General features: G+C 36.5%; 1 protein-coding gene across 5 annotated transcripts in view; it reads left to right on the forward strand.

Moving 5' to 3' along the window:
- LOC134527701 (phosphatidylinositol 4-kinase alpha) overlaps nucleotides 1-22,183 on the forward strand; it is a 213,168-nt gene that overhangs the window by 80,154 nt on the left and 110,831 nt on the right. For all 5 annotated transcript variants that reach the window (XM_063360607.1, XM_063360604.1, XM_063360605.1 and 2 more), the window contains 5 exons: nucleotides 8,678-8,864; nucleotides 9,661-9,767; nucleotides 10,507-10,666; nucleotides 11,910-12,069; nucleotides 13,450-13,589. In XM_063360607.1, the coding sequence (XP_063216677.1) occupies nucleotides 8,678-8,864; nucleotides 9,661-9,767; nucleotides 10,507-10,666; nucleotides 11,910-12,069; nucleotides 13,450-13,589 (754 nt within the window). The remainder of the gene's footprint in view (nucleotides 1-8,677; nucleotides 8,865-9,660; nucleotides 9,768-10,506; nucleotides 10,667-11,909; nucleotides 12,070-13,449; nucleotides 13,590-22,183) is intronic.

Here is a 22,183-nt window from a genome sequence, read left to right on the forward strand (position 1 = left end):
TTATCCAAATTTTGACGCCCTAAAATATCGGTGTGGTGATTATGCGCGTGCGACGATTATGCAATAAAATAGGGTAGTAAGTAAACTCTTGCAGAGTGATTGAGTATTTATCAACTTAGTACTTATAAAATAATGTACCATATTTTTGCGTGTATAGGCTGCACATTTTTTACTTAAATTTTAGATAAAAAGTTAGGGTGCGGCCTATACACGCAACTTATTTATTTACTTTTGTTTTTTAACCTAGGAAACAATTTCTATGACAATAAAGTAACACCAAAGGCCCGATACCAGCATAAAACAGCATTTAACGTATGAAAATTAACTGTATGCATTAAATTTTACTTTTATTATTGAACTTGGCGACTGTTCGACAAAATACGTCGGCAAAATTCCCTCGCAATGTTGCAACATTTCAATGTTCCCGCCCTTGTGCAAAGTAAACAAGTATTTCCGTATTCCCACCATAAGCAAAGTAAACAAAGACAAGTGACCACGAAAATATAAAATTTATAGAGAACTAAAAAGACATACACTTATACCTCTAACTATTTACATCAGCAACAATAAAACATGCGCGCGCACACTTGATTTTAAATAACAACAAAGATGAAATTTTTTCGTCACAAAATGCAATATTTTACGAATGTTTTACACTTCAAAGTTTCAAATGTTTATACACTTTCATCTTTATCATCGTTGACAACTTCGTCATCGTCGGCAACTTCGTCATCGTCGGCAACTTCGTCATCGTCGGCAACTTCTTCATCGTCGACAACTTCTTCATCGTCGACAACTTCTTCATCGTCGACAACTTCTTCATCGTCGACAACTTCGTCAACATCGTCAACATCGTCGGTGTCGTCATTTTTGTCCGCTGCTTCCCACAAAAGATTGTCCTCGGTACCATCCATTTCATTCGAAATGCCTGTAACCTTAAAGCTTTTAGATACCATTTCAGGAGAAATCGCACGCCACGCCTCGCTGATCCACCGACAAATTTCTGCAGCCGACGCCCTTTTCATGCGACCAGATTTTGTTTTCTCCTGGGACGTCTGCACCCACTCGTTGTACAGGCGACGGAGATGTGATTTAAATGGGCGATTGATTACAACATCGAGAGGTTGTAACATCCCAGTAAGTTCGCCTGGAATGATAGCAAGATCACATTTATCTTGAAGAAGGCGGTCTTTAACGTTTTCCGAGACGTGGCCGCGGAAACTATCCAGCACCAGCAGCAACTTCTGTTTCAGGAGCGCCCCAGGCCGCTTGCACCAGACACTATTGATCCAGTCTAAAACTAATCCTTCTGTCATCCAACCATTTTCCTGGGCACGAACGATTACACCGGGCGGAAACTTCTCCTTTGGAACTATCTTTCGTTTCAACACAACATAAGGAGGCAATTTTCGTCCGTCAGCTGGGGTACTCAACATTACCGTGCATCTCTGCTTCTCCGCTCCTGTGGTGCGAGTGCTGACTGAACGGGAGCCCGCCGGGTTGATTGTTGTAGATTCCGGCATGTCAAAATAAACCGGAGTTTGATTGCCGTTGCCAATCTGACCAAGCATGTAGTTGTTCTGTTTACGTTTCTGCACAATAAACTTTTGGAAATTCGTCAACATCTCTTCATATGCTTCCGGCAGTTTCTGAGCGATGGTAGTCCGCCGCCTAATGCTCAAGTCCCTTCTCTTCATAAACCGGCGTAACCACCCGTAGCTTGCTTTAAATTCAGTTGCAGGAATATTCTTGCCCTTCGCGATTTTTCTTGCATCAAACAGTAGCATTTCTGTTGTTACACAGAACCCATTTTTTCTTGTAGCTAGCACTTGCTGGTACAACTCCTCTTCTACTTCCGGGTATTTGCATTTTTTCCCCCTCAATGCAGCTTTGTTTTTCAGTAATGATTCTAGCGTATTTTTTTCCTTGTACCAACGCCGAACATTCTTTTCATCGACACTGAATTTTCGGGCAGTTGCCCTTTTTCCGTGTTCTAACGCGTAACTAACTACTTGTAGTTTAAATTTAGCGCTGTACATTGCACGTACTTTACCCATTTTCACGTGTAAGAACTTGTTTTGACCGAGAAAGGTTGTAGGCAGCGCGCGCACGTGATGATCTGAAGCAACAGGCTGATCAATATGGCGCAGGCTAGGCGACTAGCTAGCAAGGTAACGCGCCAAGGTCGTGCTGCACAACACATGTAACTGCAGCGTTGCCAAGAGTACGCGCGGCCTACAGTCGCTTCATGGGAGCGCGCAGTTGCCACCTATTACCGATGGCGATAATGAACACTCCGGTGCTTAAAATTCCTCGTGCGGCCTGTACACGAGTTTTAAATTTTTCCAAATTTTTATTTTTAAATCTATGTTGCGGCCTGTACACGCGCGGGGCTTATACACGCAAAAATACGGTAATAATTTTTTGTCCTAATAATTTGAAATTAAATTCTATATTTGGTGTCCCACATTGTGGTGATCACTGAAGTTTAAACAACTGGTTTACATTATCCAAGTTGTGTTAACCCTGTAGTTTTCCAACACTTTAATACATCTGATGTATTTTTATGTAAGTGTAAGTATCAATAAATAAAATGCCCGGTAAGGTAAAATATTACTGATAAATTACTGTTTTGGCAAAATAATCACTGAACTGAAATTAGCACCAAATTAATTTAGTTGTATTTCCTAAAAACTTCAAATTAAGGAATACAATATTGAAACACGTATTCTTTTCAGATCAAGTCATTGATAACAAACTTTACCTATTAACACAATGGTATTATAAAATTCATCAATGAAAAGAAAAATATTTCAAGAAAAATCCTTAAATTTTAAGTAAATTACAATTAATTAATTAATTGTATCCGAAACTGGTTACTGGGAGATACTTAAATAATATGAAAATCCAAAAGAAAATAAATTATATTTGCAAAACAGTAATTCGCCTCAGTAAAAAAAAACAAAAAAAAAACAATGATTTTACCCTTTATCAAACTAGCTCCTTTTGATAGCACAAATAATCTTTTAAAATCTCCCAAGACTACTGAGGGCAAATGCTAAGTTTATCTGGAATAGTTAAGAAGTATACAAAATTAATCAAAGTTAACTTTAAATTATTATTAATTACCCAAACTTTAACAGAAATAAATGAAAATAAGTAGAATTTTGGATACAACTAAATATTTCACAATATTACTCTATTACAATCTAAAACATACATATACCTGAAGCAACACTATATCATTACCATACATATATTTGAAGAAATATCTCGTTAATAAATATCTTCAAAAAATAATATCTGTAGTCTTTCAGAGTAATTAGACGAAGCTGGTGTACTCGAAGATAATGATACTGCTACTGAAGAAAACTATCACAGTTCAGATAGTACACAGCGAAGTATCAGATGCAGTCTTGTAGTAGTATGTGGTAGAATTAGTTTAAAATCAGCGACTCTTCATTTAATTAATCGAATCGCTTATTAATTTCTTTACTAGGGTCAATTTCACATTCTCTAATCTTGCTGGAACACAAGTCTTTACACTCGAAGAAAGTTGTTTCAAATTTCAGCAGTATATTAAGAATTTATGAGGTATTATTTAAAATAATTTTAGTTCATGAAGATACCTCTTCGTAGATAGTCTTTAAAACTTCAGGGTATGACACAAATTAATAAATATATTAACACATACAAATTGACAGTCATTTTCAGTCTTGTTCATCCAAAGTTTTTTTAAAGCTCATGTTCTTAATAAAACCTTCACTTTAAAATTTAAAAAAATTTATTACAAAGAGTATTTAGTCTATAGAACCAAACATAAAAGTTTCTACAGAGATGTTATGAACAAGCATAGAGTAATGCTGTAATTTAGCATCAAAAGAATATAACTGGTGTTAACAAAAAAATACACTAATTAAATTGTCTATTAACAAAATTCAGTACAATTTCATTACAAATTGTATGAAGTTGCTAAATAAGTTATGGTAGGAACCACAGTGGTTGTGTGTGTATACAATTTTCTTCTCGTCATTTATTACTTGTGTTTTCAGACAATTTTTGCATTAAGTTTATATTTGTATTCTCCGTTCACTCTTAGCTGAGTTTTGAAATAAACAAACACCGTCGTATCACTGCACCACGTCAGCAAGTGATAGGCTGAATTCATTTTGCGCGCCAAGCACTAGTTGCAACACACACACTTCAGTACAGTCGGTGCTAATAAAATAACGTAGAAGTAATATAACAGGAAAATAGTGCTGTTACCATTCAGGACACAAAAGCAAACAATGTTTATTTTTTGAATAATCGATAAAATAGCACCGTAACGTAAGACAATAATATGATAGTGTTACGATTTGGTACTCACCTAATCACTATCTGGCAGTGGTGCTATCCCTTCCAGACTTGAATCAGACCTACCACCACTATCTTCGTCACTACTTTCATCACAGTCACCAAGAGGAACTATAACACTGTCAACGACAATATCACTGATACCATCCAATTCCCACATTCTTTCCTCTTCTTTCATTACGTGCCGAATACAGTCATTCCACTTCTCTGGAGTAATCTGAGACAAAGCTGTGACTACCAAATCACGTACCTCGCTTAGCTTGAATGTTCTGTTATTACGTGCCACGTAACCTTTAATCTGACTCCACACGAGTTCGATTGGATTCAAGTTGCAATGATACGGCGGTAGCCTAAGTACAGTGTGCCCCGCTTTCTCAGCGATGTTGTCAATCACATATGCAGTAAAAGATGAACGTACTGTATGAACTAAATTCAACAACTCAACTTTCACAGACGTTGCACTGAAGGATATATTTTTTGACTGTAACCACTCAATAATATTTTTTTTTTCTCCACGAATGATTTGGCACGTGATCACACTTTACACTGTGATAGGACGCATTGTCCATAACAACAACACTGTTCTGTTCTAGTTTTGGCAATGTTTTTTCAAACCAATTCCGGAAAACGTCACCATTCATCTCTTCATGATAATAGCCGGATTTCTTTGACTGAAAAATTAACTCACCGTTTTCCACAAAACCACTGTCGCTACCAATATGAAGCAATATAAGAAGCTTCCCCTTACCTGTTGGATTTTTTTGTCCTGTAGACAGTCCTGAGAGAAAAACTTCTCTCTTCTTCTTAACTGTAGAATACATATTTCCAAGACTTGTTTGTAGCATGCCCTTCATTCACCCACGTTTCATCTAAATAAACCACGGATTTTGCTTGAATAATTTCTTCGCCATAGTGAAATGTCGTCCCTATAAATTATGACATTTGTTTTCCTTCTCTTTATGTACTGAAAACCGATAAGTTTTAACAGTTTATAAAATGTTGTTCGTCTGAAATTAGGAAGTTCAGGGTCGTTGTTAACACACCGTACCACTTTTTTCAGCGTAGGTGGTTCATTTGCGAAGAAAAAACTATGCACTTTACGCCTAATAGCCATCTTCACAAAATCATCACAAGTTTTGATAACAGGATACTCACGTTTCCTTTTCTTCCCGGGAGTTGTTAATGTCCCAGTGTCCTGTAATTATTTCCTTGCACGAAGCACACTGCTCTTCGAAACACCTGCAAATTCCACAGTTAAACTTGCGATATCGTACACACGACAATCCGGATATTTGTCTGAAAATGTTTTAAAAACATTCAACACAATAGTTTTCTGTGCACTTTTCAAAGGCTTTCCCGTTCTGTGCTTTACAAAACTCGTTCCGGCGTCAGCCATAACAAACCGTGCTTCCGCGAATCCGAAATACAACTGTTGCGCCGGGCATCAACTGTACACTGTACACACGGCGTCTGCTAACATAATTGTAAGTAAATACTTGCTGACACATTAAACTGTATTGGATATTAATGGTGAAACGCTATAATGCTTTATAAAAACAATTGTTATAAAAGGGCAGTGTAAAAATACTTACAAATGGTACGTAACCAAGGGACTATTTCTTGCGCACGAATAATGTGCGCGGCAGCCGGCAGCCAATGAAAATGTTTGTTTACAAGAGGCTTTGTTTTTTCCAAAACTCAGGTAAGAGTGAACGGAGAATAGTTATATACAAATTTCCATTTTTATTTTTATTCTTGGCAAAAGTTTGAGCTATTTTTTCTGCTGTAACCAATGCTTTTCAGAGGTTTGTGTCTTTAATTTTCCACTGAGTTATCTACTTTTATGGAAGTTGTATTTTGTATTTTTTTTAGTTAATATTTTCCTTTGAAAATCCGCCCCTTGAAGTAACGCTGTTCAATTTGTGCAGTTTTTAAGTTAACGACACCAATAAATGATGGCAAAATTTGAAGTAGCAAGGTTATAGATTCAAAGTAGCGCTGTTTTCTTTTACGTGAATTGTTATTTCCGTGCACACACAATGGCAATGGAACTTAGCTAGCATTAAATACAATGCAACAAGTTAATAATGTGACGAATGAATTAACAATATTTTGCTCTTTCCTTAATAGCTATTCGCTTTCTTCATTTTGTATTTTTCTCCAATAATGCCCACATATTCATTTAATGTTTAATTTATGCCATCCCACATGTCAGCAGCAGCTCTGGAGAATAAAGCCAGAAGCTTTCAAGGCTAGTTTACCTTGCATTTTAGGATTTGCTAATGGCAAACACGCTAGTGGTAGTAAAGAACAGAGTTGGGAATTATGTTAACGGGTTAAATCAACTTTTTAATAATAGAACATGTTAGGGTTTTTTTAAAAATCTTATAACTGAAATATATCTCCTACATTAATAACATTATTATTTTGTATCTCAGAAATGCTATCACCTACTTCGGAATGCTACTCCCAAGCCCTATTTGTAACCATCGTGGTAAGTGAATTTTTAAAATTTAATCTTAGGTTTTTTTAGTCACAGAATGTTATTTAACATTTATTTAAACATATTTCAAGTGTATTTTGACATTTATTTGTACATGCAGTCAGCAGTCATACTTACTTGATTAGAAAACAAATTTTTTTGATCAACATACACTCTTATGGAATAAATATGTTCATTAGCGCTGTTTTGATTAGTGCTATATTTTCCTGGAACGAATTACACTAGACGCAACATAACTCCGAGCCTGGGTGACTGTTAGAAAATCGTTGTGTGTATGTGAGTCCCGACACTGGAGAAGGCAGACGTGGCGCGGCAGTGAGAGATAATGCGTAACTTGATAACAGGGGCTACACGCTACTGCACAGAGTGAAAACTTAGTCCTTCGTTGAAATCAGACGAATACATTGGTACTTACTAAACATTTTCGTTTACAGTTTGGATCTGAGGTTTGTATGCATGTAGTGTATCACTTTTGTTCAGAGCCAGTGTTACATATGTAGTGCAGTACTTCAGTAAAGTACAACTTTATACAAAAATGCCTCCAGTGTTGTCAAAAGTTAAGAGTAAAAAACTGCACTCGCAGGCACGGGAAATCGTCTATAACGTTCTGCAGTTTATGGAAAATGAAGCGCGATTGCAGGAACCCTCCATTTCACTAGAGAAAGCACAGCTGAGAACAGTTAATGCGACGGGTGTGTCTCGCACGACTGTACAAACAATATGAAAAATGGCTCACCAAACAATTAATACAAAATCTTCCACCAAACAGTGTTGTTGTGATAGATAATGCTCCCTATCACAATGTAAAAATAAATAAAACGCCTACCTCCAGCTCGACAAAATTGCAAATGCAGCAGTGGTTAAGTAAGGAGAATATTTCCTTTACTAGCGACATGCTCAAACCAAACTTGTATAACCTCATAAAGAAGCACAAACCTTCGCAAGTGCAGTACTCGGCAGACAGACTATTGGTAAATAGTGGCCACACATTACTTCGTCTGCCCCCTTATCATCCGGATTTGAATCCGATAGAAAGCATATGGGCTAAAGTTAAAGGAGAAGTCGCTTCAAGAAATGTTTCTTGCAATTTGGCAAATGTAAAAAAACTTTGCGAGGAAATATTTAACAGAATGGGTCCAGAAGATTGGATACCGATTTGCAATCACGTCAAGACAATCGAGAACGAATACTGGGATAAGGATGTGCGTTTTGAAATTGAAATTGATAAAGCGATTGTTCAGTTAGGTGATGCAAACAGTGACAGCAGTGACGTTTACACATCAGACTCTTCGGATGGAACAGTCAGTGGCGTTGAAGAACTGAGGTAGTGCTTGGAACGTCAGTGGTAAGTGGTCAATGTTTTCTGCTTTTCTCTACCTGCTGTGCAAGGTCGCCGTATCTGCTTATACCCCCTCCTCATCCACCCGACCCCCCACACGTGTTGCAGTCAACACTCCTCATGTGTGACGTAGCTCAAGCTCGGAGTTATATTGCGCCTAGTATAGATTGTTACTTCGAGTGGTGGGTGTACATTGTTTGGATTGGATGTGTGTGATTTGTTACATGTTTCAGCTGTTTACACTTCAGTCAGTTCAGACTTCCCACTATGAATGCCAGAATTTGGCAACCATGAATCATACGAGCATTGCTACTATAAGCAGCCCAGTTACAATTTTAAGAAAAGTAGTCTGGATATCAATGGCGAGAATGTCGCTCACCCGTTTCATGTTTTTTATCATAGGGAACATGTATATGTTGGTGATTTCATTAAAAACATTATCAGTCTTGAAGGATGGGCTGTGCTGTGCTGTGTTGCAGCGAGACTTCCCTGATATCCACGAACATCGTGATCATGCTGGGCCACGTGGCGGTCGCCCTCAAGGACACACCCAAGACGACGGACACCATCCTCCAGTTCTTCCAGCAGCGGTTCTGCCGCGTGCCCTCTGGCCTCGACATTCTCATAGTAGACCAGCTGGGCTGCATGATCATAGCCAAGTGTGAGGTATGCTGCTCCATGCTTTTGACCAAGACCTTGCATCTCTTCAACACCAGAGGTCATTGGAGAAGACGAGGCGGGATGAGAATACATAGGGGGGGAGAAAATGGGAGTTCCTCGAGATAACACATTAGCTCCAGGCAATGTTGTCTGCCATATTTCGCATCCAAAAAATTTTGGTTTAAACCTTGCTGGAAATGACCCCATGCATGCGGTGGTGCAAAAACAGTGGGAGTGTACAAAGTATACTCTAAATTTTTTTATTAATGTTCTATAGTTAGTACTGCTTCCAAAATTAGATCATTGCAATACATAATAAAATATCACATTTTATATGAAATTATAATTCAGGGGACCTGTTGATCTTTGAAAAGTACTTCTGTTATAATGATAATAGGAAAGCTCAATTTGTTAATTTTAACTACAAAAAATACAGATGAAGGTTTTTAATGAGTGAAGAAAAGTATGGGACATTAAAAAAGGAGGAATGAAAATATTTTAGGGTAGATACATACACTGTTCTTTTTCTCAACTGGTATAAAACTGTTCCAACATCTACTTGTTCATGTTTGTGCATATGTTCATCCATTAGCACATGTGCGTGCATAAGTGTGTGTGTGTGTGTGTGTGTGCATGTATGTGTAGTTATTCATGCAAATAACACTATAAAAATAAGAAACAGTACAACAAATTTTCATTCATATTCTCTGTGAGTGAAGAATGTTACAGCTAATTTTTTTCTCTTTGATATTTTCATTGAGCGCTTTGTTGGAACATTTTAACCTGTGGCATTGTGTTCCAGCCACAGGTGTACGAGGAGATTATGCGCATGTTCACGATGATAACCGTAGAAGCGAGCAACGCTGCATACAACCCTTCTGCCACGGACGACAGGAAGAACCAGTACAGGTGAGTCTGCGGTGTTTTAGGCATGTATGCGTGCCCCAAGAAGAGAACTTTGGGATTAAAAATTGAAGTAGATTTCCATTTGTTACTGTTAATACATAATTAAATTTGAACACGTTCTTGTAACCCATTTATTTGGTGGTTAATGACTTAACATTAGAATCACATGTGGGTTTCCATATGTAATTTATTTTTGCAGCCAATCATTCTGAACTTTAGGCATGCCATAAAATTGTATACTATGTCTTAACAAGGCAAAATTTAATTATAAACTACAGTTAGTTATTACAACCAAAAATAGTTTATTGAGGATGGCATCTTTTGACTTGGTTTTTTTATTTTTATTTTTTTTAATTATTTAAGGGCTATGACCTGTAAATTTATCACTAGCTCTTTTGTAGTTGTTTGCTTTTATCATTAGATATTTATATACCGATACTTCCAGTGGTAAAGTGTTATGCTAGTTATTATAACTATAAAAAGTTGCATGACTTCTTCCTGCTATGTATTAGATTACTCTTAATGAATATCTCGTAACAGTGGTTATGGCGAAACATAACACGAAATAGAGCTATCATATTACATTTTTTGGAAAAGCCTTTAAAAAACAGAAAGTGTCAAGAAAATGACACAACTAACATGTTGAGTGGACAGAGTCTTAAATGAGTAGCAAAGCAAGCTTGTTATTTTGCTTGCTTGTGTTCGCCCTGTGTTTGTACGACTGTGACTCAATGCCGATCAGGCACGTGTCGGGTGCTGTGGTGAATGCCCTGGCAAACATTGCTGCCAATCTGCAAGGGGAGGCGGACCTGAACGACCTGCTTGTTCGGCTGCTGGAACTGTTCGTCCAGCTCGGCCTGGAAGGGAAGCGAGCCTCGGAGAAGGCTCCAGTTGCTCAAAAGGTACGCAGAATATATTTTACATACCTAAAATAACTGGGGCCACAGTGCTTGAGCAGTGAGATCACTCGCATCCTGCCAAGGCAATCCGGGTTTAGTTCCTGGATTTGTCGCAAGTGGTAAACATGGCGAACTGCTGAGAGCTGATGGGTTTCCTCCTGGTGCTCCCGAATGCCCAAACCCATTCATTCCGCTATTGCTCCATTCTCAACTCAGTAATTTCATCATCTGTAAGACCTCAATGTTGACAGAATGGTAACCAAATTCATGAAATTCTTACAAAATTTTTAAGTGACAGTGAATTTTATCCCCTAGCTTTATGCATTGAAAAAATTAAGTTTACTTGGTATTATTTTATTTATGGGGCAATATAGAGATCCTTAAAACTTGTGAAACTGTTAAGGGGGAGAGATAGAGACCAAAAGCCACCATATTTGTTTCAGCAGTTTTAGGTCGTAACAAATTTCTATTTTTAACTTTAAAATTTGGCTTTGTTAAAAAATAGTGAATCATTTAATGCAATGCCTGAATTAATAGTGACTGACTGCTACAAACAGTAGCTGTGAAGTCATTGGTGTTTAGGTTTAAATTCATTTTAATGTAATACTACTGTCAGTAGACAGTATATGGTCTTTTTAAATCTCATAATCTCTGCCTTAAGGGCCCCTCCTACCTGGGCACACATATGGTGTGCATAACTTCAGGAAAAAACCACATAATTTGAAAACTGCTCAAGATATCTGAGGGTGGTTTGTTTACGAAAAGCATTTAAGAATTTGCTGAGTGTGAATAAATAGTTTTGTTTCTGGATTAAGTTTTTAAATGGTAATTTAGAAAAGGGAAAATGGCTGAAAAACATTTTCAGTGTAATATTTAGGCATGAAACAACCATAATAGACCTTTGTTAGCACTTATAAGGAACTTGCATTACACCTTAATCTTCATCATGTTATAGTTACCACTCAAATATCGTAGTTGCCCTATGCATGATGAAATGTCTGTGCTCCAGTCCACAGCCTTGCGATTATAGGAGATACCGGGCTAGAAGCACCAGTGAGTGTCCCACTAATCATCCCACTTCATCAACACTCATACACTTCTGACTAGGCGGGCCCTTAACAAAAGCAAATCTTCAATATTAAATAAAATTATTATAGCATAAAAAATCATTTAACCAATATGGTCTCTTTGTATTCCTGTCATTTCCCCTTAAGAAAATGTTGACATAAGCAAAGTGTTTCACCAGGCATCGAGCAGCGCGGGGAACCTGGGCGTTTTGATCCCGGTGATCGCAGTGCTGGTGCGCCGTCTGCCGCCGATCAAGAACCCCAAGCCGCGGCTGCACAAGTTGTTCCGGGACTTCTGGCTCTACTGTGTGGTCATGGGTTTCACAGCTGCCGACTCAGGTGAGGCTTTCATTTTCAGCTTTGTTTTTTTTTTTAGATTTTTAAAACATTTTTCCTAAATGATATCAGAGTAAAAGTTAAGAAGAAATGAATGACTCATGAATAATGATTAGGAACCTGAAAAATTGTGATCGCGATAAACTTGGAAAATAACGTAAATTGTGATGTTATGAAGTTAAAACGCAATTTTCTAATTTTTCCCCCATCTTTTTCCTGAATTTCTACACAAATAAACGAATGCTACGTTTCCTACTGTGCTCGTGTTTTGTACCTCTTCTTCCCAACACCCAGAACCATCACCGTATTGCCACATGCCAGTTTGAGGGCTGGAACAGCTTACTTAGTTGTATAACTACATGCTGTGCCTCTAAATGGCATTACTTAAGCCTGCTGATTTTCTTTACAGCCTTTCAAATGTTGGCGAGGACTGAACAAGCTTAGTTGAAAAACTACATGCTCTGTATCTAAACTGCATTATTTATGCCTGTTTTTGACCGCTGGTTTTTTTACTGCCTTTGAAATGTTTTCTTGGGTGACAGCTGACACGGGATAACACTTCGGAATTTCCTTGAAATGGTTAAAAAAAAAGGGGGGGGAGGGGGAAGCACTAATGGAGCTGTCGCTGGTTCCTCCTTTCCTCTCCGCTCTTTGTGAAGGCAGCCCCCCCCTCCTCATTCACCATCTATTCCCCCCCCCCCCTCCTTTTCACACTTTACTTTTGTTTAAATGTTTGCTTTCAAAAGATGTATTTTATGTAATCACTACAACTTAGTCATCACATTCAAGGCAGAACTTGAAAGAATGAAATGTTGAAGTACTCACTTTGCTGTTTTTGATGAGTAAATTCAACATTTACAGTTTGAATTTTTGTGCACCTATATTTTTTAATGTAGTAAGTAAGATACAACAAGTACGAAATAGAATTTTTGTTAAATTAATTATAAGCTTTACTTTATATTATAACTTTAAAAAATTTAATGCTGTCAATTTAAAGTTCACATAAAAATAAAATAACCTTGATTTTTTATTGCAAATTTTGTGAAAAGAATCACTGCTTTTAAGAACGAATTACCTTCCTTTTTTCAGGTCTCTAACAATGATTGATAAATTAATGAAATGATGAATGAGTGATTGTAATGTATGTAATGAGGTGTTGAATAATTAAAGTAGGCTTTACGTCATACATATGAAATCATTAGAATTGCTGAGGTTTGAAACAATGAAATGGAGCTTTGATGGAAGAATGGGTGGGGGATGTCTTTCTTACTGTATGTGGCATTGAATTGAAATAGTTTAAAATTACTATTGCGTTGAAGTGGGATCATATACTAATAGTAAATGTCTTAAAAATATTTACAGCACGTGGTGTTCATGTTGTAGGTCTGTGGCCAGCCGAGTGGTACGACGGAGTGCGCGTCATCGCAGTCAAGTCCCCGTGCATGGTGTCTCAGACATCTTCGCGCTCGGAGATGCGCGAGCTGCAGTACACGTCAGCCGTGCGCAACGACAGCGTCTCCTTGGTAACATATCCCTCCCTTTCTCTTCGGTGGACTGAATTACCCTTTTGCAAGCCACCTCTGAAACTCATGTGTAGTCCATTCAAGCTTATTAGTAGGCCTTTGTGAATATCAGGGTTTTTTTTAGTTTGGATTGAGGTTTAATAGAAATAGCTAAATATTTTTGTTAACAAATATTAAATTCAAACAGCATTAGTGCAGGGTAAATATTTTTAACATTTTTATGATAGTTTAAAAGTTATATTTTAACTAGAGATGGGTCGATTCCATATTTTCTCGATTCCTTCCGATTCCGATTCCAAAAATGCTTCAATTCCAGGTTCGGTTCTGATTCCGATTCCACCAAAAAAAATTGCCATGTACCTAATCATTAAAGAACTTAAATGAAAAATATAATATACCATGATTCCAAATAAACTTCTATTTCAAGACAAAGTTTTTAATGCAATTCTAATGAGAACTCAGCTGCTTGTATTATGCTAATTAATTCATAAGCAATACAAGGTTATAATTTCATCAATTTCTAGAAATGAGAATTCAGGTGTATTTACAAACCAAACTGAAATATTAAAACAGTATATAAATCAAAAATATAATCTTATGGTACATTATGAATTTCACTGGAGTCCCCCATAGCAAGATAGGTCCTACTTATGTTGAATCTGAAAATGTTTTAATAGGTTGGTTGTGGTCTTTGTTGGCCCACGAGATATTTTCGTGTTACAATAATTGCATATTGCAAATTTGTCATCGAACGGGTAGATTGTAAAATGTTTCCGCACTTCAGACATATTTTTTTTATTTCTAATACACCGTTTCACGTGTGTTTCTGCAAAAACGAGTTATATGCATCACAGCAATACGTGTACTGTACTATCACAGAAATACGTGTACTATACTATAGTAGAAATAAACTGACCTGATCTCTTGAAAAATAGTAATTGAAACCACGCGTGTTAATAGAAACAAAAGTGAGGTTACAACTAGTGATGGTTCGATTCCGATTCCGGAATCGGTCGGTCCCACCGATTCCAGTATAATCGTGGGATTCAGAATACAATGGTTTTGGAATCGACCATGACCGATTCCTGCATTGTTTTTAAGTTTACAAAATACATCTCCTACGCAACGTAAGAAAATACTAAAATGAATGCAAATATAATTTTTAAACTACATAATACAATCTTTTTTACGGAACTGATTTACGAATTACGATAATTAACGTATTTATTTACTTGCACCGCCATTTTCCCTATAGTACAAATGCAGTATCTACTTTCCCGCTTTAAACGAAAGCATTTTTGGGAAATTACGTTGCAGCAGCACTGCATTTAATAGTATACCTTCAAAAATAACTAGACAAAACCATAAATGTTTAAAGAAAATTATGTAAATGTAAACGGCAAGTAAAATAACGTAAACTTTAACTATTTGATCATGGCAGCTACATTTGCCATTGTAAACAACCTAATTTTTTGTTTGTGCTACCGGCCATGGTAAACCATACGGCCATGAACCAAATCTTTGGTGACGTGAACGTGAAAATTAAGATGTTTCACATCTCTGCACTTTAAACTTTAAAGAATTAAATGAAATAATTTTTGAATGAGATTTTACCCAAATTTACAGTGGATTACTGCGACCATATTAAAATAAGTTTAAAAGCAACATAACCAAATTGCTGTAAATCGGCGTTCTTGTGCGTGTTCAGCGATGCTCTTTTTACATTAGATATATTTTGAAAAGGCAGTTGGCTAATCTGAATTTCCAAACATTGCTGCTGAAACGTTCGTAAATTTTTATTACCAAACATAAACAATCTTTTGAAAGTAATTGTGTTTAACAGAATTGTTTCCGATAAATTTTTGAAATGAATTAAATGTTAACACGCGATTTTTTGAAGAGTTTAATTATTTTGTGTAAGAAAATCTCACCATAAAATGTGGACATTTTGAGATGCTAAACATGCACAGAATGTTCTTAGTCAAGAACCGAAAATTTATTTTCTCTTTACGGTTGTGAAGAACTGCAAGACTGGATGGATTTATTCTTTTCACCAAGTGAGATAATTAAGTTCTAGTTAATATATTAAAACTTAAGCATCTCTGACATTTTATTTTAGTGTGGTGCATATTTGTTTCTTGTCATTGACATCATAATGAGATAATAAAGTTTTATTTTTACATTTCCTCCTTTTTATTTTTTTTTCGCCCAGGTCCCTTGAAATATGTATCAACGAGGTTATATTGTCATTTTATTTGGATCATTATTTACTTGCGCTTGAAAATAAAATTCTTAACCTAAACGTACAAACCTCTTTTTTTACAATTAATTAATTGAGTTGATAATGTAAGGTATCAAAAGTTGGTTAAGTTATAACATTATTTACAAAATACGTCATAAGACATCTTTGATTATTGGCAGTGTTTGAACACATGTTTCGTCTAACTATATGCAAGGTTAAAAGGCCAAATTGTGCTAGAAATTCAAGGTAGCATAACTTGATGGTAATGAACATACTTTTTAACATTATATAAGCTGTATATAATGTTAATTTCTGCACAGAAAATGAAACACAATTATATCTATAATATATATATTATATATATATATATATTATATATAATTATGCAATTATATTTTTAAAATCATAAACAACCTTTTTTTTTCTGAGTATATTACTCTGTTGAACATTATCAGCTAAAAATCAAGGAATCGGAATCGGATTCGAAGAATCGACCCTTTAATTTAAGAATCGAAAATGGAATCGGAATCGGTATATTTTAGGAATCAGCCCAACACTAGTTACAACATAAAGTATTCGATAATATGGAGGCTTTCGTGTTTCATCTCAAGCAGCAAGTGCTCAGCTGCATCAAAATGTACCGTCTATGTGCAAAGCGAACAATAAAAAGTTAATTAATCAGACCTACTAGTTAAATATATTATTATAGTAAATAAAAATACCGTGAAATATTACGTGTTTTAACCCAATTTTAACCATTTTAAAAATTCAAACAAAAGAAATTACGATAGATAGTATTACTTTTGTTGTGTTGCACGCTCTGTTAGCTGTTTACAACATTAAAGTATGGCGGACTCGGCTAGATGAGATGATGTAATCGTAATTTGTTTCTTTTCCTTTCTTTACGTATTGTGTAATTCAACACGAAATAAGTTAAAACACGGTTATGATTCTAGAGTTTGGAAAACAAATATTTCATTTGATCCTAACGACTTTTATAATGTAATTGTATAAGCTGAAACTGCAACCAATATAAACGTGATATAAGATAACTATTACGTAATTTACCGAATTTTGAAATCAAAGTGCAAGGTGAGTTACGTAAATATTGTGACAATATTCTGGCTGAAAAAAACTGTTGAAACTTGGCGGAAGAATCGACGGTTCCGATTCCTGGCAGAATCGGTGGAATCGAAGCACCGAAGAATTGACACGACCCATCCCTAATTTTAACAAATACTTGTACAGTTATGACCCCGTTTACCCTTTTTTATTGCATAATCGTCACACTAACATAATCGTCGCACCTATATTTTAGGCTGTTAAAATTGGGATGAAAAAAAATTGGTGTAAAGTCGGTTTACGGACGATAGTTTAACGTGACAACGTCATAACAAAACATTAATGAAATTATGGATCCAGAATAAAAGGAAATATCATATTCGGCCTGAGACTGAGCCGTAATAGGTTTTTGCAACCACACCATTTAGGCATTACAAATATTATATTCTTTGAGGAAGAATTTTTTTAAAATTTTTCTATCTTTTGTATGATAAAATCTACCTCTGCATACTTTTATGAATAAAATTGAATCATTTTTATTGTATTATCACTATTTTGTATGGATATAAAGGAGTGAAATGAAATCTACAATTTAATTAATGAATTTACTTTTATTTGCATTAATTAATTCAAATATATTTATTACTTTTGAAATGTTGCGTGTACCGTATTTATTTTTACAAGTACAAAAAAAAAGTTTGCGGTTGCCGGGATTCGAACCGACAATCTTTGGATTGGATGTCAGCCATTCTAACCTCACGGCCACGAGGCCATATTGAGAAAATTGGTTAAGATGGTATAAATTAATAATATTCCACGCACTATATTTGTTTTAATTTCTTTTAACTAGCATATTCTCTGTTGGACTCGAAATATTTACACGCTCGTGGGCTCATAACTATAATACGGTGTGTGATTTAGTTGATCAAATAATAACTCATGACAAATAATAACCAATTTCAAACTAAAGCGTGAAAAGTATCACACCAGCAATAAATATTTAGTTACACAGCTAAAACAATACTCATACAAAACTGTTTAAATATACTGATTTACACTAGTATTTAAAATAATACGTACGCCATAAGAATAATACGTAATAAGAACGCCATTTCCTTGCGAATATACTCTCGTGGCGCGGTGCACAACAATAACCTCGGTTTGCCGCCACGTGCCGGCCGAGTTGTCTGTACCGTCCGCAACATACCAGAGAGATGCCACGCATGTGTAAGTGGGACATCCGTAGTGGGACAATTTTTCGTGCATGCAGCCAGCGTTCATCGATTTATTAGACGTCACGTCAAAAACTTTTCGCGTAAACGTCTCATTTGTTTTTGGTCCCGCTATTAGATGCAGAGCGCTTTGTGTAGGTAACTTTTCCGTATAAAACAATGTATTTTAAAGTAGAAATCTAATATTTATTCGTACATTACCACTTACTTAATTAATTAACGAAAATACAAAGTTTGTCTGACGTGTAAATTTTCTTTTATAGATGTACCATTTACAATAATGTAGAAAGTGCTAGTTGGCATCATTCGTGTTTGGTTATTTTGCTTCTCGTATAGAGCACGCGCACGTAGTAGAATATCAATATCTCGCTGATTGCATGCAACATGCGTTCTCTGTCAAATACTGCGTTAACTACTTTTAACGGCTCGCACTCTTTTGTGGCAAGTGAGTACTATGACAATAGTTAGGTGTTAGTTCACCTCACAGATTCAAGTGGTTAGCATTCGCGTCACAGTTTTGGTATTTCTATTTAAAGTCGAAGAAAGGTTTTTGTTGCACGACTTATTAATTTAAATTGTTTGGCGTGCTCTTTTAAACTTCACTTTTTAAATAAATGTACTTTCCATGAATGGGTTTTGTTTTCATAAATAACTTAATCGAACAAATTTTTTTTTCTCGCTTAATCGTCACATCCCTACTTTTTAAACTTGATTTTAGAATAAAATGTGCGGCGATTATGCGAGAAAACACGGTATTATGACCACCTCTCTATTACAACCCCTTTTCCAGGAACCTTGAAGAATTCTTGTAAAATAGTCAAAAATTTGATGGCTATAGGCCAAAAAATTTATTGGAAATGAGCTTGGCTGTGTTTCTCTTTGAGAGAACTGTACTGCATGTGACACAGTAGACACCTATTCATCCTGTCCAACTCTCACCCTCTTACCCCATATAAAAGTTCCATGGTGCAACCATGGCTTGCCACCAGCTGGCTGGGCATCTGGCACCCAGCACCATTGTGATTATCACTCGCTGTTGGACATGTTGTTACCCTCACTGTTTACTTCTGCAGGGTGGCCACCCGACCGTAAAAATTGGGAAACCTTAAATTAGCCGGTTATCTTTTTAGTGCCTGGAAAACTGTGATAAACTCGTTAATTTTGAAAGCCATCGGGAATTATTTGTTTGTTTAGCAGGTTGAAAAGAGCTCAGTTGAAAAACTGCTCATCATGCCTAAGAACTGCGTCACTTATGCCATTTTTGAGTGCTTATGCCTTTTCCTTTTGCGCGCTTAGCTTAGTTGAAAAACTAAACACCGTGCCTACGAACTATGTATATATATCTTTTATACCATTTTTGAGCGAACCTTGGCATCGGATGTGAAATATGTGACACATGTTAATATTACACTTTAGGTTGCCAGTGATTAACCGTAGAGTGTGGAAGTCTCTACTGAATTTCTTTTCTTTCCTTTCTTCTCATGTTTTTTTTTTTACTTTTACATCTGAAGATTTTCACCGCCGGTAATAATAAACCAAAGACACAACTGAAAACTATTACAGTTAACTTTCAATTTTCGGGGCCTGGATTTTCGTGTTTTCAGGTTATCAGTGCATAAATTTAGTTTAATTATTAGTTTGTTATATTCTTAAGCTATAAAGAAAATATAGCATCCTCTGGCACACTTCTTCGCTTGGCCGGCTGTTTGGTCCGACCCTTCTTATCTCCCACCCTCTCAGCTGTCACATTTGCAACTCTTGAAATCCAAAGGGGTACCTTGACTCTGCTTCACATCTCCTGTCTCCGTCTTTCTTTCATGTGCCGCTATGCTGCTTTCCGCCCGCCCATTGGCCGTGCAGGCACCTGACGAGTGTTGTGACTGGCTGGCATTCAGCTAGAGGAAGGGACACCAGGGAAGGAAATAAAACTATCCAGTGTTGTGTTAACTTTCCCTCTTCGGCCCTTGTAAATGACATTGAACTAGCAACGTATGTGAAGGTAATCTTCACGTGTGTATCACGACAGGTTTTCATAAGGCCAACAATTATTGCTTTATCGTGCTTTTTATTTCCCACACTTTTAATTGCAACATTAAATGATAAACACTGCAGATACCTCTCCGCAAGATGCGCTTATATTACTGCATCTATCTTTGTTTTATTGAAACTTTCCTTTGTTAGGTCTGTGAAAATCAATCCTCCGAGAATTGGTGTATTGAAATGCTATTGATATATTCCTCCAGCATGGCACAAGTTTCTCTTTGTGCTAGTTTTATGAAAGGACAAGGAACTGAGAAGAAAGAATAACTTGCCACAGAGGGGTTAAAAAAATAAATACAAGGAGGTGACCGGTGGTGGTGGGGTGAGTGAGAGAGGGGTGAGGAGTGGGTGACTGCCGCCTCTCCAGCAGAGAAAAACTGCATGGCAACATTGTGCTGTATTGTTTGTGCCCCAATAAGCAGAGACACCGTACTTCATTTGAGCTCAGAATTCTACTGAAGAAAATATATGGTGTACTTTATATACTGTACTTTGATTTGTCATGTCAAATACTGGAGGCTCTACTGCAGAATAAAACCAACATATTATTTTGAACTTGGAAGAAACTAGACTAGCATATAGTGCCGTTAGAGATTTTGTGATATGAATTGTAAAATTAAGAAAACTGTGAAAAATATTTGGATGCTTTAAATCTAACTTTTAAAACCTTTTTGCAGAAAATTGAGCTCATCAGATGTAAAAGTAGCTATGTCTCAAAATATACTTAACAATTTTAACTCTTCAATTAATTAATTTTTTATAAAATAAATTAAGTTGCTTGGTTTACTCCTAATGTCTTCTTGGAATATCTTATATGAATACACCAATCCCTAACTTAACTTCAGATTACATAAATTCATTTAGCTTGATGTTAATTTTACTGCCCCAGTCTTGAATAGCACATATGTAAATTTCAGTTAGCACGAAATCACCACAGGCAAAAAAAAATGTCGGGCATGTAGTGATGAGTAGTGGAAAGTTTCCAGTCAGAAATTTCCTGCCGAAAACTTTCAAAAATGGAAAATTTACAGACCTCTGTAGAGAAACTTTTCACACTTTGTACGAATGGCCCCACCTTGATGGAGACAATTAGTTATGTTTCGGCTTTCTTTCTCTGTGTCAAACAATACTGCTTAGGTAACAGTCAGTTGGCATGTGTTAGTAATAATTAGGCCACAGTTAGGGATTGGCTCAAAAACACCTCACTACCTGGTTTCCCCTCCGTGCTGGCCCATATACCACTAGAATTTCCGATCTGCCCTCCGGTACTACTTTCGTCTTCCAGCGGACAGATACAATTAAGCTCCCTAGATCCTTGGCTGTCGATGAGATGTCATTGTGCGAGAAATATACGGACCATCATAGGGTCTACACGCGAGCTCCTTGTTTCCATCTGGTTAGTTTTTTTGGTCAGAGTTTTAAGTGCTGACCTCTTCACTAACATGTAGTTGCCTACATTTGGGAGAGTTTCCAAAAGATTTTTTCCACATTATGTAGTATTTGCTGTGATTTTTCACTTCTTTCTTTTCTGTCTCGAGTGTGCACCACGCAACTGGATTATGGATTCTCCAGCATTCCAGCTGCTTCTCGTGATGTTCTAAGGACATTGTTTGTACCCACATAATCATGGGTCCCAGTTTCCCCATGGTTCTATGCCCTCTCCGGTCTATTTGCTTCCAATGATTTACTGATGTCTCTCCGTCACACGGTTTCCAGAACATCTACCCAGCTACAGGTTTGAAGAGACACTTCTAAATTTCTTTGATGATATTATCTGCACTGAAAAACTCTGATCTGATACCTCTTTTCAAGTTGACTGTCTAGTCACTAATTTCTTACAATAAACAAATGATGTACAAGGTACATTTTTTTATGTTTTACTACAGTTTTGGATAATGTTGTCAGATCTATGTTTTTGGATGCATATGTAAGCAGAACAAAAGAAAGAGGAATTTGTATGTGAAAGAATACTAAAGTATAGTTCATAAAACTTAAAGTTGATTTTGTTTTTATTTTCC

This window comes from Bacillus rossius, chromosome 1 (assembly GCF_032445375.1).
Source record: "Bacillus rossius redtenbacheri isolate Brsri chromosome 1, Brsri_v3, whole genome shotgun sequence".
Lineage (NCBI taxonomy): Eukaryota > Metazoa > Arthropoda > Insecta > Phasmatodea > Bacillidae > Bacillus > Bacillus rossius.